At 38.2% G+C, this 19,633-nt stretch overlaps 2 protein-coding genes across 3 annotated transcripts; one reads left to right on the top strand and one right to left on the bottom strand.

The window, feature by feature from the left end:
- Positions 1 to 336: 336 nt before the first annotated feature.
- On the top strand, positions 337 to 18,023 carry rtf2 (replication termination factor 2). The gene is made up of 9 exons (XM_074674951.1): positions 337 to 515; positions 875 to 969; positions 1,095 to 1,188; positions 1,556 to 1,695; positions 1,932 to 2,010; positions 14,569 to 14,679; positions 14,816 to 14,870; positions 17,338 to 17,412; positions 17,732 to 18,023. The coding sequence occupies exons 1-9, from the start codon at positions 447 to 449 to the stop codon at positions 17,926 to 17,928; spliced, it is 915 nt and encodes a 304-aa protein (XP_074531052.1). The 5' UTR covers positions 337 to 446; the 3' UTR covers positions 17,929 to 18,023.
- On the bottom strand, positions 5,599 to 13,033 carry gcnt7 (glucosaminyl (N-acetyl) transferase family member 7). Of its 2 annotated transcripts, XM_074674950.1 has the most exons (6): positions 12,178 to 13,033; positions 10,606 to 10,686; positions 9,639 to 9,894; positions 8,328 to 9,069; positions 6,636 to 6,731; positions 5,599 to 6,107 (listed from the first exon to the last, which is right to left on the bottom strand). In XM_074674950.1, the coding sequence occupies exons 3-6, from the start codon at positions 9,843 to 9,845 to the stop codon at positions 5,866 to 5,868; spliced, it is 1,287 nt and encodes a 428-aa protein (XP_074531051.1). In that variant the 5' UTR covers positions 9,846 to 9,894; positions 10,606 to 10,686; positions 12,178 to 13,033; the 3' UTR covers positions 5,599 to 5,865. The 2 variants fall into 2 exon arrangements, with proteins under 2 accessions (XP_074531051.1, XP_074531050.1); XM_074674949.1 differs by lacking the exon at positions 10,606 to 10,686.
- Positions 18,024 to 19,633: the final 1,610 nt, after the last annotated feature.

Here is a 19,633-nt window from a genome sequence, read left to right as displayed (position 1 = left end):
ACAAAGGTAAAACAGCCTCAGTAAAATTAAAAGAGTTACACAACTTGAATAAAAGTCAGAGGATTGATTACAAGACATTTTAAAGTGTGGTTATACAAAGACTGACAATCTCTGTCTTTTTTGTACACTTTTTGTCAGTTACTAAAATCCTTGTGTTTCTACATCCTCTTTGAACTTTCATCTGTGCTGTTTATAGACAGTACAATAGGAGTGACCTATTTGAAGTAATGCCTCCATCCTGTGGACAAAGCATAGAACTACATCAGAGTCTTCAATGGCTGTTTTATTTTTAGCCAATAGAGGGCGCTGGCGAATAAACCGCTCATCCCGCGAGCTTTGCAGTTCTCTCGTTGTTTGTTTACATGCTTAGTACTTCCTGCTTGCTAGCACCTTTGTCCACATTAAGCTAAGTGTGTTACTGTTTCAACACAAAGTTCGTTTTCAAGATGGGATGCGATGGAGGAACGATTCCCAAGAGACATGAGTTGGTGAAAGGACCCAAAAAAGTCGAGAAGGTCTGGCTTGTTTTCGGTTTTAAACACATTTGCGACGTTGTCGACAACAGTTGTTGGGATGCTAATGCTAAGTTGGCTAACAGGCTAAAATAACCATGTATTATGGCTTTCGACAGAATTTGCTGAAACGTAAAATATGTCTAACATATTTTTCTAAGTATCTGTTAAATTTTCAGACTGCATGGTCTTCGAATAAGACTGTCCTGTTCTAAATATATCTACACATGTTTATTGAAGATAAAGATAGCTAGCAACCGTCAGTTGTCATTAGACAACAGATAGGCTAGGGTCGTTTAGACGCCGTTGTAAACTGTCAGTAATAATGTAGTGTTGGTTTACCTCCTTTATTTCGTGTCCAGGTTGATAAAAATGCAGAGCTGGCTGCCAAATGGAAGTACTGTGCCTTGAGCCAGGAGAGACTCAAACGCCCCATCGTTTCCTGTGATCTCGGGAGGTAAGAAGTGGACATATATCCCTCTCCAACCTGGGGCAATGAGCTGATGATCACGAAAAAATGATTGAGAATATCAATTTAGCTTCGTAAAGACGGGTGAAATCCTTTAATTACTTCTTTTACAGGCTGTATAACAAAGATGCTATCATCGAGTACCTGCTGGACAAGACTGCTGAGAGACCCAATGTTGAGGCAGTTGTCCACATCCGGGGTACCAAGGTAGAGTAACAGGTTTATATTTTGATATCAGGTGTATTATATTCTCATCAATTCATATTTCATATTTCATTCATACTTCTTACAAAGTCAAATACAGTAGAACTAATTATATTTGCCTCTCTATATCTATGTGTATGCTGATATTACCATTGTGTGTTACAGTGTGTTCATGTGTGTGTGATTTTTAATCGTAATTCCACTTTAAAAATAGCATTTCATTCAATCACAGCACACAGAATTAAATTTTATATATGTCTTAACAATGCCAATATACTACTCCTGTTCTATTCAACTTAATATCCACTTGTTTATGTTTTTGTAGGCTTATATTTCCTTGGGCTGATGTTTGTTTGTCAACCCTCTGCAGGACATTAAGGAGCTGAACTTGACTGATAACCCTGAGTGGGAGGGAGAAAGAAGAAATACCAAAGGGGACAGATATGAGGACATCCACTGTGGCATGTTTATTTGCCCTGTTGTTGGGCTGGAGATGAATGGAAAGCACAGGTAACAAATAAAGATAGAGTCATTAAACAAAAGTAATAAAGAGGCACTGCCTGGCACAATGCAGTCAGCTTATCAAGACATATTTTCTGCTTAGTATAAGATAAACTTATTCATTGTGTTTACTGCAATTCAATTCAATTTTCTTTCTTATATCAAAATTAGTTTCAGCAGGAAACTCAGTGAGGGTTGAACTAAAATACCCTTTTTAATACATTGCCCAATGTTACTACTTCCAGGTTTTGTTATCTGCAGACCTGTGGTTGCGTCTTTTCTGACAGAGCAATGAAGGAAGTCAAGACAGAAATCTGCCACAAGGTGAGTAAATGCTCTCTGTGTCAACTCCATTTACTAACTCAGTGGTCTGCTAAGTGCAACCTTTTCATTCTTCTGTAAAAAGTTTTCTGACAAACTGTACCATGTTTCTGTACTCAGTGTTTCTGCTTGTTGGATCCCAGAGCTGGGGGGATGTCAACATTAGTAAAAATACAACACTGAAATAAACTTTGTTAGCCATCATATAAATAATTTATCAAAATGAAAACATGCTCCCTTAAAGATGTGTAAAAAAAAAAAAAAAAAGAAAGAAAGATAAACTACAGTTTTATCGATCCCTACCCTTCGGGGAAATAAGATGGGAACCCATTAGATGCAAAGCTCTCTGTTGTCAAACAGAAGTGGGGTCAGGGACCCAGCTCCCCAGAGGATTTCACATATTTTCCCCTCATTTCAACAAGTGTCTTGAGGAATTTGTTGGCCCCCCTCTTTATCTTTGAGAGCTATTTTCTGGCAGTGACATAACCACACGGGAGTCTCACAGAAGCAGGTCTTTGAGCCATTTTGGGCAGCGACCTGTTACCTGTGAGTAAGTAAAGAGCTATTTTTATCATTTTTTTCCTGTAAGACTGTACAAGGAATAAAAAATAGCTACAGATGGTGTTCAACTGTTGTGGTCAGTGGGGGTCAGAGCATCTTGACATAGAGAGATTGTTTTACTTTCCCAAAATAGGCACTTAAACTTTAAGGAAAGTTACTGGGCTTTTTGTGGGAAACTGTCCTTTCCTTGAGTGATATCTACTTAGATAAGCTTATAAGGTTATAAACAATTTCCCTAAATTGCCCACAGATACTCCCTTGTGTTTCCAGCTATAAGTGGTCTGCGTACACTTTGAAATACAGCACTCCACATAACTTTCTTTTTTGAAGAGATTGAAACTAGAACAAAGCAGCAGTCGTTTGCTAAAGTTCATCACTTGAAAAAATGATTTCCAAAGGGATGCAGGTAAAGTATCAAAATATCAGGGCAGAACAGCTTCTTACATTTTCACAGGGTGGAAAGTCAGAGATTAGAGTTTAACAATTAATTTTTTGTGTTTTTATGTAAAGCTTCATAAAACTGACGTGCTGACTAGATTTTTTCATTCATTTAAAAAAATAACAGCAGGGTCAGTCTACCTTTTATTATTAGATATAGAGCCAGACCGATTAATCGGTTAGACCGATAGACTGTGTCCGTCCACCATTATCTAATGTAAGACTATAGAACGGCGTTTTAACATCGTGTTAGTTGCTTTTTTGTGAGATAAACAGTGACTGTTGATTCACATGTCCACCATTGTCTAATGTAAGACTATAATACAGCATTTTAATGCCGCGTAAGTTGCTCATTGTGTGTTTACAGTTTGACTTTTTTATCACTGGTTTAAACTACAGTTCTTATGTTGACAGTTTTATAATTTAAGTTCCTTGTTTTGATTTAATAGTGTTCTGTCTCTGTCTTGAATCATATGGGTATCATAATAATTTGTGTTTATATTCAGTATATATCCTGTGTATATCAATGAATTTATTATATATATCAGCCGATATATCAGATATCGGTCGATATATGGGATATCGGCTTTTTTTGCCCCCAGTATCGGTATCGGCATCGGCCCCAAAAATCCCATATCAGTCGGGGTCTAATTAGATAATCTAATTTAAGAAAGATCAACAATAATAGAATTTTAGTTTTCAGAGAGAGTACTTTAACTTTCTAGCCTCAGTGTGGCCTATGCCGTTCTCTGTGTCTCGTTCAAACTGACATTAGAGTGTTATTGCACAGAAATGATGTGGCGGAAGATTAAAAGCCACAGGAAGACTACCTGGAACTAGAAGTGGTTTTCCGAAGAAAGAGTCATGTTTCCCATGAAGGCTGTCTTATTACTGTGGTAAATACCTTACTCCCAGAAGTCAGATCTTCTTTTTAACACTTCCGTTCTTTGTTCAAGACAACATTTTCAGGGGGCAGTCCCAGTTCCAGTTTGTGGTGTAGTTTAGTGCACAAAATGTTTGCAGACTATCTATTTAGCGTTACTTACAGCACGCTTGTCTAAGACATGCCATTACGTGTTACGTCACAGAATCTTCATTATGTCCTAACAGTGCTCATCTACCAACTACAACCTCATCAAGCAGAGCAAACATAACCTCACTCTTCATTTAAGTGATAGACTCTCGGGTTTGAACAGACCACTGCAGAATAACCGCTGCATGTGGGTTGGAATGAACATTATCACAAACAGCTCAACTCGTGTTTTAGCCCGTGTTCTATCACTTTTCCATTTAGCTTTCTTCTGCTCTTCTGTCCTTTTTGTTTTTCAAGTTTGGCTCCAAAATAACCATAAAGTAAATCCAATAAATCTTTTTCTCCTGGAAAAAGGACAGACATTTCTTTTACTGCTTAATTTTGTCAATGTAAAGTCTTTATAGGAACTCTTGGTTCTAGGTACTTAAAACTTTGTCAGGTCTGACAAATAGTATTTAGAAATAACTGCCCTTAGAGCTGATCATTTCATTTTAAATCGCAGTTTATGAACAAGCAAACAACTAATGGTGTATCACAGCTGTGACTTGTTTGCTATGTTGTTATTCAGGCCCAAAAATGATACAATTGTTGAAGTTGTCACTTGGTTTGTTTGTGCTCACACAGCAAAAGTCTCTTGCAGTCTTAAGTTGTAAACAAATGCCACGCGCAACCAAATTTTTCTCTTACTGGTCAGAAATGTTACTTGGAAGACCAAGGAGTTTCCTTATCTTCATTGATTGATTGATTCATTCTTGCATTTATTCAATCTTCTATTTATTTGACCATCCATTCATGTATTCAGTTTTTAACCATTTTCCACAGGGAAGAAAAAACAGCTATGGAGAATCAGCAGTGTGTGTGGCTAGTTTGTGTTATAGCTTTCATCCAGCTAATGTACCAGTGTTCACTACACCATCAAAAAGACCAGACTGCATCCAGAAAACAATGTGCTGATGCACCTGTTGAGCATTGTTTTTGCCCCAAATGACCCAGATGTGAAGTGAGACTATTTGAAGATTCCTTTTAAAGTCCTCCCAGGCATGTTCGTAAGTTAGTTAATGCAAGTTAACGTAAGCTAGTAAGTGATATTTCATTAACATGATGTTATTAGAACTTTCTTCAGTCATTAATCAGGCCCAGGAGAGGGATTTTCTGTGTAATGTTCAAACATTTTATAGTTATGGTGAAACTTCAAGGCCTGATCTTATTAATGTAATGACTTCCAGTGTGAAAGAGGGGATCCACAGCTCTGATCCACAGGCCTGACCACACTAGTTTTTGGACAGACTGTTACTGGTTAACTACAAAATATTTTGTCTCACAATTGTCTTTATTTACTCCTCATTTTTTCTCTGTATTTAAAAAGCTCTGGTTTTTAAAGAAGTGCTTAAACTGGCCTCCACTGAACAATAGTCATTCAATCAATATCAAAAACTGAGTTACATTAAATGACAGTAAATGCATATTCAGTCGTTTATTTAATACTTAATGTAGAGCAGATATTACAAACAGTATCTGTTTTTAAATAGTATTTTATTTATAATGTAATTCAGCTGTAATTTCCTCATTTTATTGTCAAAATATTATCTGTAGTATAAATGTCTTCTTCCTGGTTATCAAAAAGTACAGTCATCTTACAGTTTTATAAATACACAAAGAAGTAAAACAGTTGTTTTGCTACAGTAATTTGCACAGTCAGGAAGTGCACCTTGCTTTAGTTTTGCTGTTCACATTTTCTGACACTCACAGTCACAGAAAGAGTGCAAATATTCTAAACTTCATGTACAGAGACTCCCTTTTTTTTTTTTTAAAGATATCAACAGTTTTTATGCTCCAGCACTGCTGTTGAAATGCTTCCTGCTTGATTTGCTCTGTGTTGCCAGCAGCCATGATGGCTCTATGGGAACAGTTGCCTGGTTCAACACTTTGTTCCTGTGCCACTGCTCCAGGCAGTCCAGTGCCTCTGGAAATGTGTTGCTCTCAAACTTATTGGCAAACATGCTTTTCTTGTCGATGATCCAGGGCAGGTCTTCCAGTCCGTAGATACAGATGTCTCGTACGTAATGCCCTAGAAAGGGAAAACAATGATAGTCTTTAGCTTGTACACAAGATAGTATGCTTCAGACTGTATTGCCAAAGCACAGAGGAATTTCAAGGCCATTACAATGCTATCTGTATGTGGATGTGAGTTGGTATAAGTGTGTGCTACTACAAAAGTTAATTGGATCTTTTTTATGTTACAGTACACTATATTCTTACCTTTTAGCTGTAATAGTTCTTAAAAACACGGACTAAACATTCCATTGACATCAAATAAATCCTTAGTTTAATCTCTTTATTATCTTTTGTTGAGTAAACTTTGGCTTAGGCTTTGCCTTTTCTCTCTGTCCTGTCTGGAAACCAAACTGTAGTGCAACAATAAAATGTGTGGTAGGTGGGAGAACATGAATTTGCGCCCATTTGTGAACATTGATGTGAATTTAGCCACCAAAAGTGATTAAAAAAAAAGGTTTGAATAAATTATTTGATCTGAGCCCAGAGACCTGTTCTGGAAAAAATGTGCCTCTATTGTTGAACACCCACTGCTGTACTGTACCTTTGCAACCATCGTGCGCCTTCCCCTCTTGATCCCTCCACTTGATTGCCCGGATGTTTCCTGCCCAACCCCCGTCTATTTGGCTGCCTGGAGCTCCTTTAAACACATAATCAAATTATCCAAAACATGATTATCAGACCTAAATGAATTACAGAATCAGAATTTGAATTCACTTAAGACCTAAATAGGTTTCTCTTATTTCTCCCCTGAACTCCATGAAGGGGGGAGGCTGTCTTATCAGGACCGATAAGATGGAGGAAGAACAGTTTGTCACACTTCACTGATTTCTTTGTGAGACATATCACATTGCTTTCCAACAGCAACCAGGGGACTATTTTCACTTCCTTGTCAGCGTCTTGGATCAAGACCAGTGATTGTAACCCACTGACTAACATGCTTGTATTTGGAGTGATAGGAAAAGATTGGAGTCCAAGATGGATCTCTTGAGACTTGACTGAAGCATTAGTAGGACAACCAGGGGTTAGAGGTGACCTGATAAATGATGGATGGAGAATACAAAGATGAATTATCAGAAGCTAACAACAAAATAACAACAACAACAAAAATTTCCGGTAGTTTTACCACTAGAGGAGCCCCGGGATATTCAAAGATAACGACACGGGTTTCAGAGCAGTGATTAATTGCCTAGAAGTCTTTTGGGGTCAGCTGGTCCAAAAACACCCATTGAATGGTGGAGTGACACAAACAAAGACCAACTGTGAAACCCCCTGAAATATCATTCTGTTAGTTTGGGTAACAAACAGCTTAAAGATCACGTAATAGTGGCTGTGAATGACTATAAGTACTCTAAGCTCACATGAATAATCAGATTTCACTCAGGTTTATCAATATTTCATCTCAGTCTGTTTTTCTTTTTGTTCATCAGAGACTGAGTCTAGGTTTTCTCTTGTGAGACACTGGCTCAAGAGTCCCAGCTTGTTTCGTAAGAGGCACGGTAAAATCCAAGATTAAAGTCCAGCTAAGAATTAAAATTTGAGATTCTACCAGCTTCAGGTAGCGTAGGTTTCAGCCCGCGATAACTTGGATGATACCTGAAACAATCTTGACAAAATACATCTCTGCATTTGATACCGTTGTATTGGTTTCACTTGGGAAGTTGACACCTAATTAACATTTCGCAGCATCTGCACACATCATAATTCCCCCAGTTTTTCTTTTCATGTCGCCACTCATCTAAATACAAAACCTACACACTTTGATTTTTAAAACGGCTATGCTATTTATATATATATGCTACTGCTTTATAAATCTTGAATTGTGCCCTGACAGCAGTCATAGAGTCGGCTTAAAAAAACCCTTCCTGCTGTCATTGTGAACTACATCACACAGAGCCGCATTTTACACACCACATCTCTATTCTCCCAGCTTAAAGATGTCAGACCTTCCCTAAGGCCTGTTTTTCAGGCTTCTGTAACATTCGGATCTGCAAGTGACACTGCGACATATCCCTGAACCCTGAATATGTTTCTAGATCTCCAGGAACACATTTTAGTTTATATAGTCACTTGTGTAAGTATGAGCCATTGTAAAATATTCACAGCTACTCTTTTTGACTAACATAGGAAGTTGCGAGATTTCCTCTGTTAACCTGCAGACAGATAAACAAATATAGAAATAGCACAGAATGCTGAAGTGTGGCTTTGTGCACACTTTTCAAAGAAGCAGTTTTACCTTTGACATGATTGAGTGTCACCCAGTAGTGCTCATCTGGACTGAACGTGTCTCTGGACCACTGCAACAAGTCGAAAGCAATCGGGCTTTTCAGCACATAGTCTACAAATGCTCTAGTGAGAGCGTAGTATGCTGTCCCAAAATAAACCTGCAGATTGTGGGGAGGAGGACCTTTCTTCATATTCTTTCCGCTCGGTGCTACATGAGACCCCTTGATCTCCCTGTATTGAAGCTGAGTCCTGTACCTCATGTGAACTGGCTGCTTCACCCCAGGCGTCATGTTTCTGTCCCTCCACTCTTTGCTCTGCATGTACCGCACCAGTTCCAGGTTACTCATTAAAGGGAAATCCTGTCCGCACAGATTCACCACCTTCCTCCAGCCTATCTTGGACTTTGACAGATCTGCCATGCAGTTGAGATCTGCCTGCAGGCGGGAAAACCCTGCGTAGGTGACAGTCTCACTGCGGCTGGAGAGGAAGGTGTTTTTAAAGCAGCTGACTATCCTCTGTACAGCTTTCTTGTACTCCACAGGAGCCTTAGCGTCCACATGAATGCAGTATACATTCTGTGGTGTGTAAATGGCACGCAACAGTCGCACAAAAAGCTCCAGCTCTTTGTGAATGGTGATGATGTATGCCAAAGGGAAGTCCTCCTCCTCCTGGCTCAGTGGTGTTGTGATAAAGTGTAGGTCTCTGATCAGAGCAGGACACTGCAGGTCACTATTAAGAATCAAACTTTCCACCTGTAAATTAAAAAAAAGAGATTTACTCTCTATTACACAAGTCACATTTTGAGGTATCTTTCTGTAGTCATTATGGAAGGAAAGTTTACGACATGATATGACACAATTCATCTTGATAAGACACACTGCCAAATGATCCAACTTGATTGGTTATGATAAGACAACAAATAAGATTTTACAACACAGTGTGTTATGATAGGACAGAATACTCATGTTACAACACAATTTATGATAGGATATGATACAAAACAACAGGACACCATTTGTTACAGTAAAACAATACGACACACTACAATGTCACTAATGATATGACACCATAAAAAAAATCAACATACAGTAAATGATACAAACTAAAGGGCATGTTGTTGTGTTGAGGCAGTGAAGGACATTTCATGATACAACAATATGATCAATGGCGTGACAAAACATGACATGATAAACAATGCTGGTTTCTTGGTTTGGCTTTTCAGTTTTGCAGTACGCAAGTTTATTCTCAAGCTTGAAGGAAGGACAGATATTAGGAATGTTGTGACAAAGAATGAAGTTGAAAGAAAGGAAACTCTTCATACCTCACAGTCATGTCGATTCCACTCCACTGCTCTCCCCATACCGGGCAGAAAAGCTTTACATGCAGAGGAGAAGGGCCTGCAGCTCAGAGGCTCTTGGGGTCTGGGCTCTGTTGGCATTTTGGTCCTCAAGTAGATAACTGAGAAGACAGCAATACACATCCCCAGGCAGAACAAGAAGCTGCATTTGGTCCCGTCAAGCTGGCACATAATAACCCCGCTTCACTGTATCCTGACAGCACCACCACAGATAAAACGCCTGCAATAAAGACATCCAGATCAGTTATTTTGAGTGGTGTCCCCAGGAATATTAAATAGGGTTAAAAATGTAGGTTAGCACTAATTGATGAAACAGTTTTTAGCTCAAGAAATGGAGTTTAGTGTCAGGAATTAAGCCTCTTTATGACTGAATGACTGAGACACAGCTGGTGTAACCCTCTCTGAACGACGGTTGTAATATGCACAATAATTGAAGTATAAAGGAATAAGATGATTTATATGCTTTGCTTTATATATATATATATATATATATATATATATATATATATATATATATATATATATATATATATATATATATATATATATATATATATATATATATATATATATATAAACTTAAATGCGTACTCTTAACCACTTGCCTACACTGTAGAAATGAAAGATCATCCCTTGATGGTTAAATACAAACTATAAGCATTATAAAATGACATTTAAAAAACAGGGACAGAAAACCTCTTGCAGTATGAGATATAACAAGCAGTGGAAACATAGTGCGCACACTCACTGAACAAGCCTTGATGGAAGATCTGACATTAAAAAGACAGGGAAAACTGCAGGAGCCACTAGTGCAAGGTTCATTAGATAGCATTAAGTAAATAAACAGCACTTTTTGTGAGATATGAGGGCTGCCAAAATGTTGTAACTGAAGAGGAGTTAAGAGAAGGGCAGTACAACTGATAACAAGGACCTGCTGTCACTGACGCTCATCTCTCAGTTCCACTGCTAGTTTCATTTGAAGTTTTGATCTGTCTTTATATGACTCAGCATGCTGTCAGGGTAAATGGAAATGTTTGAATCAGAATCTACTGTTAACCTTTCAAACACATCAAACAAATTTCCTGTCAATGGTCAATATCCAGAATTTTTGATTTCAAGAACATTTTTCATCTGGTTTTGTCATCCATTCCAGCACAGAACAACCCTGCATGCTGAACTGTAGAGTTTGAAATGACACATGACCTGTGGTTTAACTGACCATAAGTCACGGTTTACTTTTGGTCTATTTTTGAAACATGACGTTTATGACATGTGTCTGCTCTAAAGAGATATCTCTTATCAGCTTTTTCTCACAAGTTGTCTTCCATAGTTTTCCTTGTTGAAGGTTTTTTTTTTTTTTTGTGGACTGCTTTTTTTAAATCAGCGATCTAAATTTACATGATCTGTTATGCTAGTTTCAGGAAGGGTGGCAAATATGTGAACAAAATAGTTATTGTTTGAACTTTATTTTGAAGTTCAAACTCTCAGTATTTAATATAAAGCTTCTTTGTTCTTGGGCTGAAACAATTCTTTGAATTACTCAAACTCGATTCAGAAATTTCTAATAGACAGAAGTTTTTCCTTGCTATTGTAACTTGCTAAATGCTGCAAAGGGCTGTACTCATTGAGGGTTAAGATAAGATAAGTCACCTAATCTTGTCTTGATATTGGATTTTTGCTGAGAAAATTGTATTAACATTAACAGGTCTAGACTTGTTAATTTTTTTGGAAAAGTGTCTTGAGATAATTTGTTTGTTATGATTTGGGGCTATACAAATAAAGATTGATTGATAAATTAAAAGAATTTTTTCCAAGGCTAGAAGTAAAAAGATAAACCTTGATATGGCTACATTTGGGACGTTTGCATTGTTAAACACAGTATTAGCAACAACATATTTTAACAAAAGAAAATTATTGAGCAGAGTTGAATAATAAGAATAAGTGATAGATAACTCAATAACTAAAATAATGTATTACCACAGCCCTACTTTCTCTATAAAGTGACCACGCCAGTTATATTTCTACACATTTACATTAAGCCTATGCTTTTATTTTTTTGGCTTCACGCTAATTGTTTTATTTCAAAATATTCAACAGAACCGAAAGAGAAATAAAGAAACAACTCTATTTATTCCCAGTCGTCTCCGTATTACCTCTGAAAATGATCCCCCTGCTGTTAAAACCATATTGCTCTCCAGATACAGCTATCCGTAGAGGACAGGCTGCTATGGAAATATCTGTTTCTAATCCTCTGTCTCACTCTGAAACACACAGTCACCTTTGCTCACTGACAACATGTAAATAAGGAAAAGCTTGCTACTTTTTAAAGCATGCACCGTATTCCTCTGGATTAGTTTTCCTGTCCAGTCAAACCTTAGTTTAAACACTTCACATTATATATCACAGTTAGTTTGTCCGTGATCTGGGCTCTATGGATCACATGTTTACAGCTTAAAAGATGCAGAGTTTTCAAAGACAGATCTCTGAAAGGTGAGTGAGTTACCTTCAAGGCAGTTCAGTCTGTAGTCCTTATGAAGAAGTAGAAAAGCATCATGCATCCTCAGAGCCTGTCACCAGGATCCATCCAGACTCCAGAGAAGATCGGAGCGCTTCTATCAGTGCCATCATAATCAAAAGGAGGAGTAATAACAGCAGCAGGGGTGGTTTGGTTCAGTATGTTTTTTGATAAATTTGGTTGTTCGTTGTTGTTTCCAGCAGCTCAGGATGTAGGAGTTATTTCAGTGAGTCAGAGCGCACTGTGTGCGCCTCCTTTCATGACTTCATACCTGGTGATGCTTCATATCCCCCCTCCCCCTTTCATTTCCCACAAGACAAAGTCCGTCCCTGCCTGGTTACCTGCTGTAACACCAAGGCGTGCACCTGACACACAGCAACACACTCTCACCTACCAGCGCGCACTCATTCCCTGAGGTTTTTCCACTCTCCTCCCCCATGCAGTTTTATACTCACTGTTGCTTTGCATGTCTCCTTTTTTAATGTCAGTTTCTCCATAATTTCTCCCTACTTCCACACTCCTTTTTATCTCTTTTTCCAGTAATAGATTTTAATTCCGTTTGTTGGGTATAATCCAGTGTCTCCTCTCTTCGTCTCCGTCTTGCTCCCTTTCAAGTATCTGTTGAAGTGCTGAAGTCAGGTTGTTCTCGACTTGTCCGGTGACTTACTGATAAGATACTTGGCTCACCAGCAGCCTGTGTCATCTGTAACAGAAGCAGCAGCAGAGTGCTGGACAGTTTGTTTGCTGCGTGGTCAGCTTCTGAGCTTATCCCTCTTGTGTTGGACAGAGCACATGGCTGGAGCTCACACCCACTGAGCCTGCATTACCACAATACAATAGACCCTCTGCTGGTTACTCAGGGGTTTAATATTTGTGTTCAGAAGAGGGTGTGTTCTCCCTTTTTATGAGGTATTCATGTGCTTACGTAAGTTACTTTTAAAGTGGAAGATTTGTTGGATTCTTTTTTTCTGACAGGTTTATTTATTTAATTAGTATTTTGAGAGTGTCTCTCATAATGTTTCATCTAAATGGGATTTGTTTTTTCCTCAGTTTCCTCCACGTGTCTGTACTTCTGCACGCAAATTAGCTGAAAGGAGAGTTAAGTTACAGGGAATCATTTGGATATTTCTCTTTCAAAGACACGTTTCTAAGAATCTATATGCCTATGTGTTGTTTTCCCCATTATAAAAACAACTACTTATTTGGATAAGGAAATAGTTTGTGTCATTTTCCTACGTGCTATTTCAGTCTACTTACCCTGGCCACAGATACCTCTCTAACCATTGCCATGAAGCTGCAAAGGCAAAACAAGATTTTGCAAGTCAAAGTAGGACGACTTCTCTTCACCTGCTGTGCTCTTAAAACCATGTTTCTGTACTTTTCACACCATCAGACGGCTTTGATGCTCTTTAAACAAGCTCACATGTCTGAGTAGCGTGGCTGTGTCTTAGACTGATTTCTTCTTTTGATTCGACTGTCACCTTTGTTGTAAAAATACAGCTTTTAAGAAGCTGAGTGTGTTTTTAATTTTTTGTGAATTTTAACTTTAAAGCTAGGAGGGCCAGGGAATCCTTTACAAATCATTGTCCTAGTCAGAAAGTGAGAACTTAAAAGGTTTGTCGCAGGACTGCTTGATTTGAATGCACAGATTCATCAAAGAGACATTTTTTTTTCAAAATAAAAGCTCAAAGTTTTCAAACAGAATATGGTTCCTGGTTTGATCTACTTACCCCTTGTAGGGATGTTTGACTGTGTTCTGCCAAACCCAAGCCCCAAGACTAATCCTAACCCAAGAGGCAACTTTAGTGAGTTCTCCAACTTGATATTACTTATAATAAATAAAGCTCCACCCAAAATCCTGTCCTGGTTTTATCAGAATTTAGATTTTTCTTATTATTGAATAATATCAAAATGTTGTTCTAACATGAGTTTCAACTTAAAAATGAGGTATTTTGCAGTTTTTCCTTTGTTGTATCAAAAATTTCTAAATCCAACCTGAGGATTTCGTGACCTCTTCTGTACAAAATGGGGCTATCAAAGATGCCTTTAATGATCTTTGTACTCCACATTACAGAGGCAAAGAAAAATGTCTTGAAACAAACAAACCTCTGTCCCCAATATTCAACTAACTTTTTTTTAACTGGTTAATGTAAGCTCTCATAAAACAATAAATCATTCATACCAGTGAGATAAGATTCCATGAATGTGTTGTAAGCAGGTTGTTATCAGCCAGCTTTAACTGTCAGTAACAGAGTATGTTGTAAAAATGGAGCTGGAAGTGTTTGCTTTTCATCGCCAGATGATCTTCTGTGTCTTTGTGTAGTTTTTTTAAACTGTGAAGAAGAATCATTCACCCAGCCTGTCACATTTTTGTTTCAGTGCGGGGATCCGTTTAAAGATGAGGATGTTGTGGTGCTCAACGGCACAAAGGAGGAAGTTGAGAAACTGAAAGAGAGGATGGAGGAGAGAAGGAGCAAAGCCAAAACTAAGGTGGGTTACAATTATATAAGATTCACAGCTACTGTATGACATTTGAGGGATTTTTTTGTCACTTAATCAAAAATGTATCAGCTATCTCATCTGTTAAATAAAAACATAAAATAATTGTAATCATTGTCTGTTTCAGAAATCAAAGAAGAGCAAAGCAGCTGAAAGTGTGAGCACATCTTCCGAATCTAAAGGTTTGTGTAAAGATTGAAAGATCTGACAAGAGGATCTTGGATTAATTCATATTATCCACAGTGATTTTATCACTTTTTATTTAAAAGGGCTGTGAGGAGTTTCAAAATAACACTTAAATACCCGATTGATTTGCGGCACATCTAGGCCTTTATGACAACATCACCCCGGCTGACTAAATTTAGTAGTGATAAGCGATCTGTGTGTCTCTCTGCTGAAAACAATTTCATCAATCAATTTTGTCTTAATTTTTATTTATTTATTTATTGATTAATTGATTTTAAAGAGGAAACAGCGCATATTAATGAACATTTTTACAAATGTGAATATGCCAGATTATAGCCTTTGGCTTATTTCCATCTGCAGACCCCCTGGCAGGTTGATTAATTTATACATACAAGACACTAAATACAGTCGGACTAACCTAAGCACAGTTGACAAGTAAAAAAGAAATGTATTTTGCACAGCCTCCCAACACAGAGTCCATCAAGCATTTAGCAAATGCAACTTCTATTGCACCAACCCCTATTGCCCTGAATGTTATTGCACAAATGTATTTTACACGGAGCCCAGTTCATATTGCACAAATCCCTATTGCACCAACATGAGCAACTTTTAGGTCACACATGCCCTCATGACTGCGTTTCTCTCAGCCACAGTTTTAGCTGTTTCTTAAATGTTTGCAGACTTGGACAGTCCGTCACTGATAAAAGAAGACTGTTCCAAATCTTTGCACCCAGGACTGACAGGATGTTGTGAGAGAATGCTGTCCGTCTTAGTGGAAGTTCACGGTCTCCTCTGACCGTGGCCTGGGTCACTTGTGTAGTAATAGTGGACACAGGAGCCGAACTGTGAGACAGAAAAAGGACAACAGAGCAGAAGAAAGATAAACAGGAGGGTGATACAGCCCGAGCTAAAGGCTAACACAGGGGCTAAGCTGTTTTTGATAATGTTCATTCCAACTCACATGCAGCAGTTATTCTGCAGTGGTTTGTTCAAACTTGGGAGTCTATAGATAAAATTAAGAGTGAGGTTATGTTAGCTCTGCTTGATAGATGACTGGCAGGACATAACCTAGGATTCAGTAACATTACACATTACAGTCATGTATCACAGCACTGAGCTGTCAGCAGGGCTAAATATAGATGGCTACTAAACTACTGGAGAAACTGACAGTGTGCTGCCGATAGCTCTACATATAGCCGACTACTGACAAAAAATTTGTTTCAGAACAAACACACACCTGGTTAAAAGTCACGTCTTCACGACACTGTGTGTGAGACTCCTGGGCAGAAGGTGGTGAGGTAGTCCAATTAACAGAGATCCTCCTCATTGCGTCTTTAAGAAAAAGTACAAAATGTCATCCAAACTTTAATCCTGTTACCCCACCACAGTGACTCCAACATTCATGATTAATCATAAATATCCACTCAATGTATCATTGTTTTCCCACATGCTTCAGGTTACCAGTCTTAATTTTGCCTTTGCTGCTTCTGGTTGTTTGTTTCTTTTACTTTTTCTTATATGATGGTACAAAAGTCACATATATGGAAAAACAAAGCATAACAGCCAGTGTGAAAGCTCAATATTTCTAATAGAATTTTAAACATAGTACCACATGATTTGTTATAATTATAGTAAATAATTATAACAAATCATGTGTTAAGGGACGCTGACAGAGAAAAGTTAAAGGCCGACTATAACACACTAGAAAGATACTGTGAGAAGCCGTGTGTGTTGGGGGTGTGTTTGTTCACTCCTCCATCAGCTATTGTCTTGGAGCTGGAGAGTGGAGAAAAAAAAACAAATGATCAGACTTTGTTCTGTGAGTGGAGGCAGAAGTGCTTTTGTGTATTTTTGATGAAGGAGTGGCTTTGTTGGAGCTACAGGGGCCTGAGAGGCGAGTTAAAAGCAGCCGCCAAAACCAACAATGAATCCAGAGCACATATTAAGTAATCTATTGTAAGGAAGTATTCAATTCAGGGCACACATTTCTTGTAACAGATCAAGCTACAGTTTCCTCTTCCTCCTTGAAACCACCTGTGCAAAAACAGCACATACCCTTTAAGTAATATTAGAGCAGGTCCAGCGATGTAAGGCTCTCCATGTGTTTGGGAAGTTCAGATCAGAGACCTCTTCTGTTCTCTGTCTTCACACTGCCTTGGTGTGGTTTCCTGTCCTGTCCACAGTTCTGAGCTCAACAGTGACAAACAGGGTGTTGGTTCAGACAGGCTTGAATTCTAATTACTTTATCTCCTGGTGTGATATAAAATTAGGAAATCCTACAAACTTATAGTAGACACATAAATGATATGGCTGGTTAATTAACTAAATCTGTTTGAATTGAGGTACATGAATTCTCTAAACATATTCTGGAAATCTTTGTAAATCCTGTCTAATGTGAAGAACTTTATCTGAGTTTAGCTATTTCTTTTATTGAAGCGATCTGGTTTGCTTGTCTTCCTACAGGTGACACACCATCTCCCCCTGTGGATGTAGCAGGAGGAAGCTCACTGCAAAACGGAAGTGAAAGCAGCCAATCAGGTACCCCTTCAAGCTCTGCTGCACATCCCATGAATACGTGTGTCTTAAAAATGTGTCCCCATTCTAAAAAAAAAAAAAAGAAAAGAAATAAACAGGCTTTTCAACAGTATAACGTGTTACTAAGAAGGATTTATCACAACAAAGAAATAATCTAGCAAACACAACTGTTTTTACTTTAAAGTTTATATATGGTCATACAAAAAAATTGTCTAAATGAGTAAACACAGCGATGTCTTTAAAAGCTTTGGTTAGATTTGAGAAACAACATTAAATCTGCACTGATGTATTGAATTGATGGAATACTTATTTTCTTGTGCAGATGTGGCAGGACCCTCAGGATCCTCCAGCTCCTCTAAAAGCTCCAAACCCTCTTCAGCCTCCTCCACAAAGAGGTCCATCCAGGAAATGGAGGAGAAGTCAGAGGCCTTCAAATCCCTGTTCACCACCCACAGCTCTGCCAAGCGCACCAAAGATCAGACATCCAACTGGGTCACCCACACCCCCTATCACTTCTAGTGACCATCACCCAGAGCTGAAACATACAATCCTGTTGAATACCCCTCCAGAAAGCAGAAATACACACTCTACAAACACACACTCTCATAAATTATCTTCATGAACTCTTTTCCACTTCATCTCTCCTGTCCCCAGTAGTCCCCCTGTTTACATGTTGTGGGCATTTTGTTAATAGATCCCTGAGCTGTTCAGACTTTTGTTATGCAACCCTTTCTTCCCACATGTATTCTGTTGCAGCGCTGTGTCCTCAGTGACGACTGCTTTGAGAAATGATGATAGGACTTTGCTTTCTCTGTCGTTCTACTGTCTCCTAGTGGACACAGAGCAGCGTTTTGGTTTTTACACTCTTTAAATCTGGTTTTCTTTTGATTCCACTGCTCAGTTACACTTATAAATTGACTATCCTCTATGAATGTGAGTGAGTAGGTTACACATTTTCCACTTATATCCCTTCTTAGTGCAAACATGGCTCGTTGATCTGGGTAAACTGTATTTTCATGTGTGAGCGAAATAATTCAACAAATATCAAAACAGTTAAGCATTTGTTGCTAGAGTGAAGCTCCTCATTCTTAAAAAAAACCCAGATAAACAGTCCCTGAATTGTAACAAATTGCAAGGCAGCAGACTTCAGCTCCATGCTCTCACTTCATCTTAAGTATTGTTAGCTTCAATATTTTTTAACTGTCCATGTTTTCACCTGTTTGATATTTTCTTTTAACCTAAAAGATTAAAAAAAGAATGTGTTGGGCTCTAGTCTAATAGTAAAATATACTGATGGTTTCAACCTGATAACTGCAGTTGTGTTTTTTAAAGGAGATTAAAGTTTGCTTTTTTTTTTATTTGCAATAAGAGACATGTTTTCTTTTTTTTCTGAATGTAATAGGAAAAAAATCCAAATGAAACTTCTGACCAGTCTTATTAAGTTGAATTTACCTTTGGTGTAACATGCTCCATTTATTATGTGCTGTTCTCATGTCTCTCTGCTACACAGTGCTGTCTGTGCAAGGAGGAGCAATAATTACCAGAGGTGACAGCAGCAGCAGCAACTCCCTGTTGTGCTCTTCAAGGGAAAGTTCACACAAAAAAACAATCTATAAAAAGCTCTCATTACATTTGGCAGCTTGCACATGTTTACATGAAGAGGTGTGATGAAGACATCGATTTTGAGACAGGGTGCTAAGAGGACTGATTAGTTCACTCAGCCGGCAGCATGACACAGATTCAAGAAGGTTGGTGCCACATTTTTCATCTTCTACGGAGACCCTTAAGTGACACCCTCCCCCCTCAAAAAAAAAAATTCAACCTAATTACACAAATTTTCTAATTTTTCCCAATCAAATTTGTGATTTTGCTTTTTGAATATTATTGTTCTTGTTCCCTGCCCCATTGTTTTTGTTTCAAATGGCACTAAAACATTATTGTATACGTGTTTCCTCCTGAATATTCAGTGCATATATACAATTTTATTCAAAATTGGAGCTTACATTGACTATTTGATTCAATCTCTTAATATATTTACATGGTTTAAATACTTGACACGAGCAAGTTGAAACCACACTTCTACACTTATTTAAATTAGAATTGTATTCTGTTTTATAAAGCCAGTATCCGTGTAACTCAAGTGGCAACCTCCGGTCTAAGAATAAGAGGCAATGCGGAAGTGCTCAAATCTGCTGTTTCTCGAGTGTCCGCTTGAGGCTAGCAG

Source organism: Halichoeres trimaculatus, unplaced genomic scaffold (assembly GCF_033239565.1).
Source record: "Halichoeres trimaculatus isolate MK-OKI-2021-1 unplaced genomic scaffold, fHalTri1.1 fHalTri1_scaffold_1, whole genome shotgun sequence".
Lineage (NCBI taxonomy): Eukaryota > Metazoa > Chordata > Actinopteri > Labriformes > Labridae > Halichoeres > Halichoeres trimaculatus.
The sequence above is the reverse complement of the archived record's forward strand: the minus strand, read 5'-3'. Positions and strand labels throughout refer to the sequence as shown.

Coding starts and splice junctions, on each gene's coding strand:
- rtf2 (XM_074674951.1), top strand. CDS start 447: ATGGGATGCGATGGAGGAACGATTCCCAAGAGACATGAGTTGGTGAAA. Junction 970..1,094: donor GTTTCCTGTGATCTCGGGAG/GTAAGAAGTGGA, acceptor CTTCTTTTACAG/GCTGTATAACAAAGATGCTA. Junction 14,871..17,337: donor CACATCTTCCGAATCTAAAG/GTTTGTGTAAAG, acceptor GTCTTCCTACAG/GTGACACACCATCTCCCCCT.
- gcnt7 (XM_074674950.1), bottom strand. CDS start 9,845: ATGTGCCAGCTTGACGGGACCAAATGCAGCTTCTTGTTCTGCCTGGGG. Junction 9,070..9,638: donor GGAATCGACATGACTGTGAG/GTATGAAGAGTT, acceptor TTTAATTTACAG/GTGGAAAGTTTGATTCTTAA. Junction 6,732..8,327: donor GACACTCAATCATGTCAAAG/GTAAAACTGCTT, acceptor ATGTGTTTAAAG/GAGCTCCAGGCAGCCAAATA.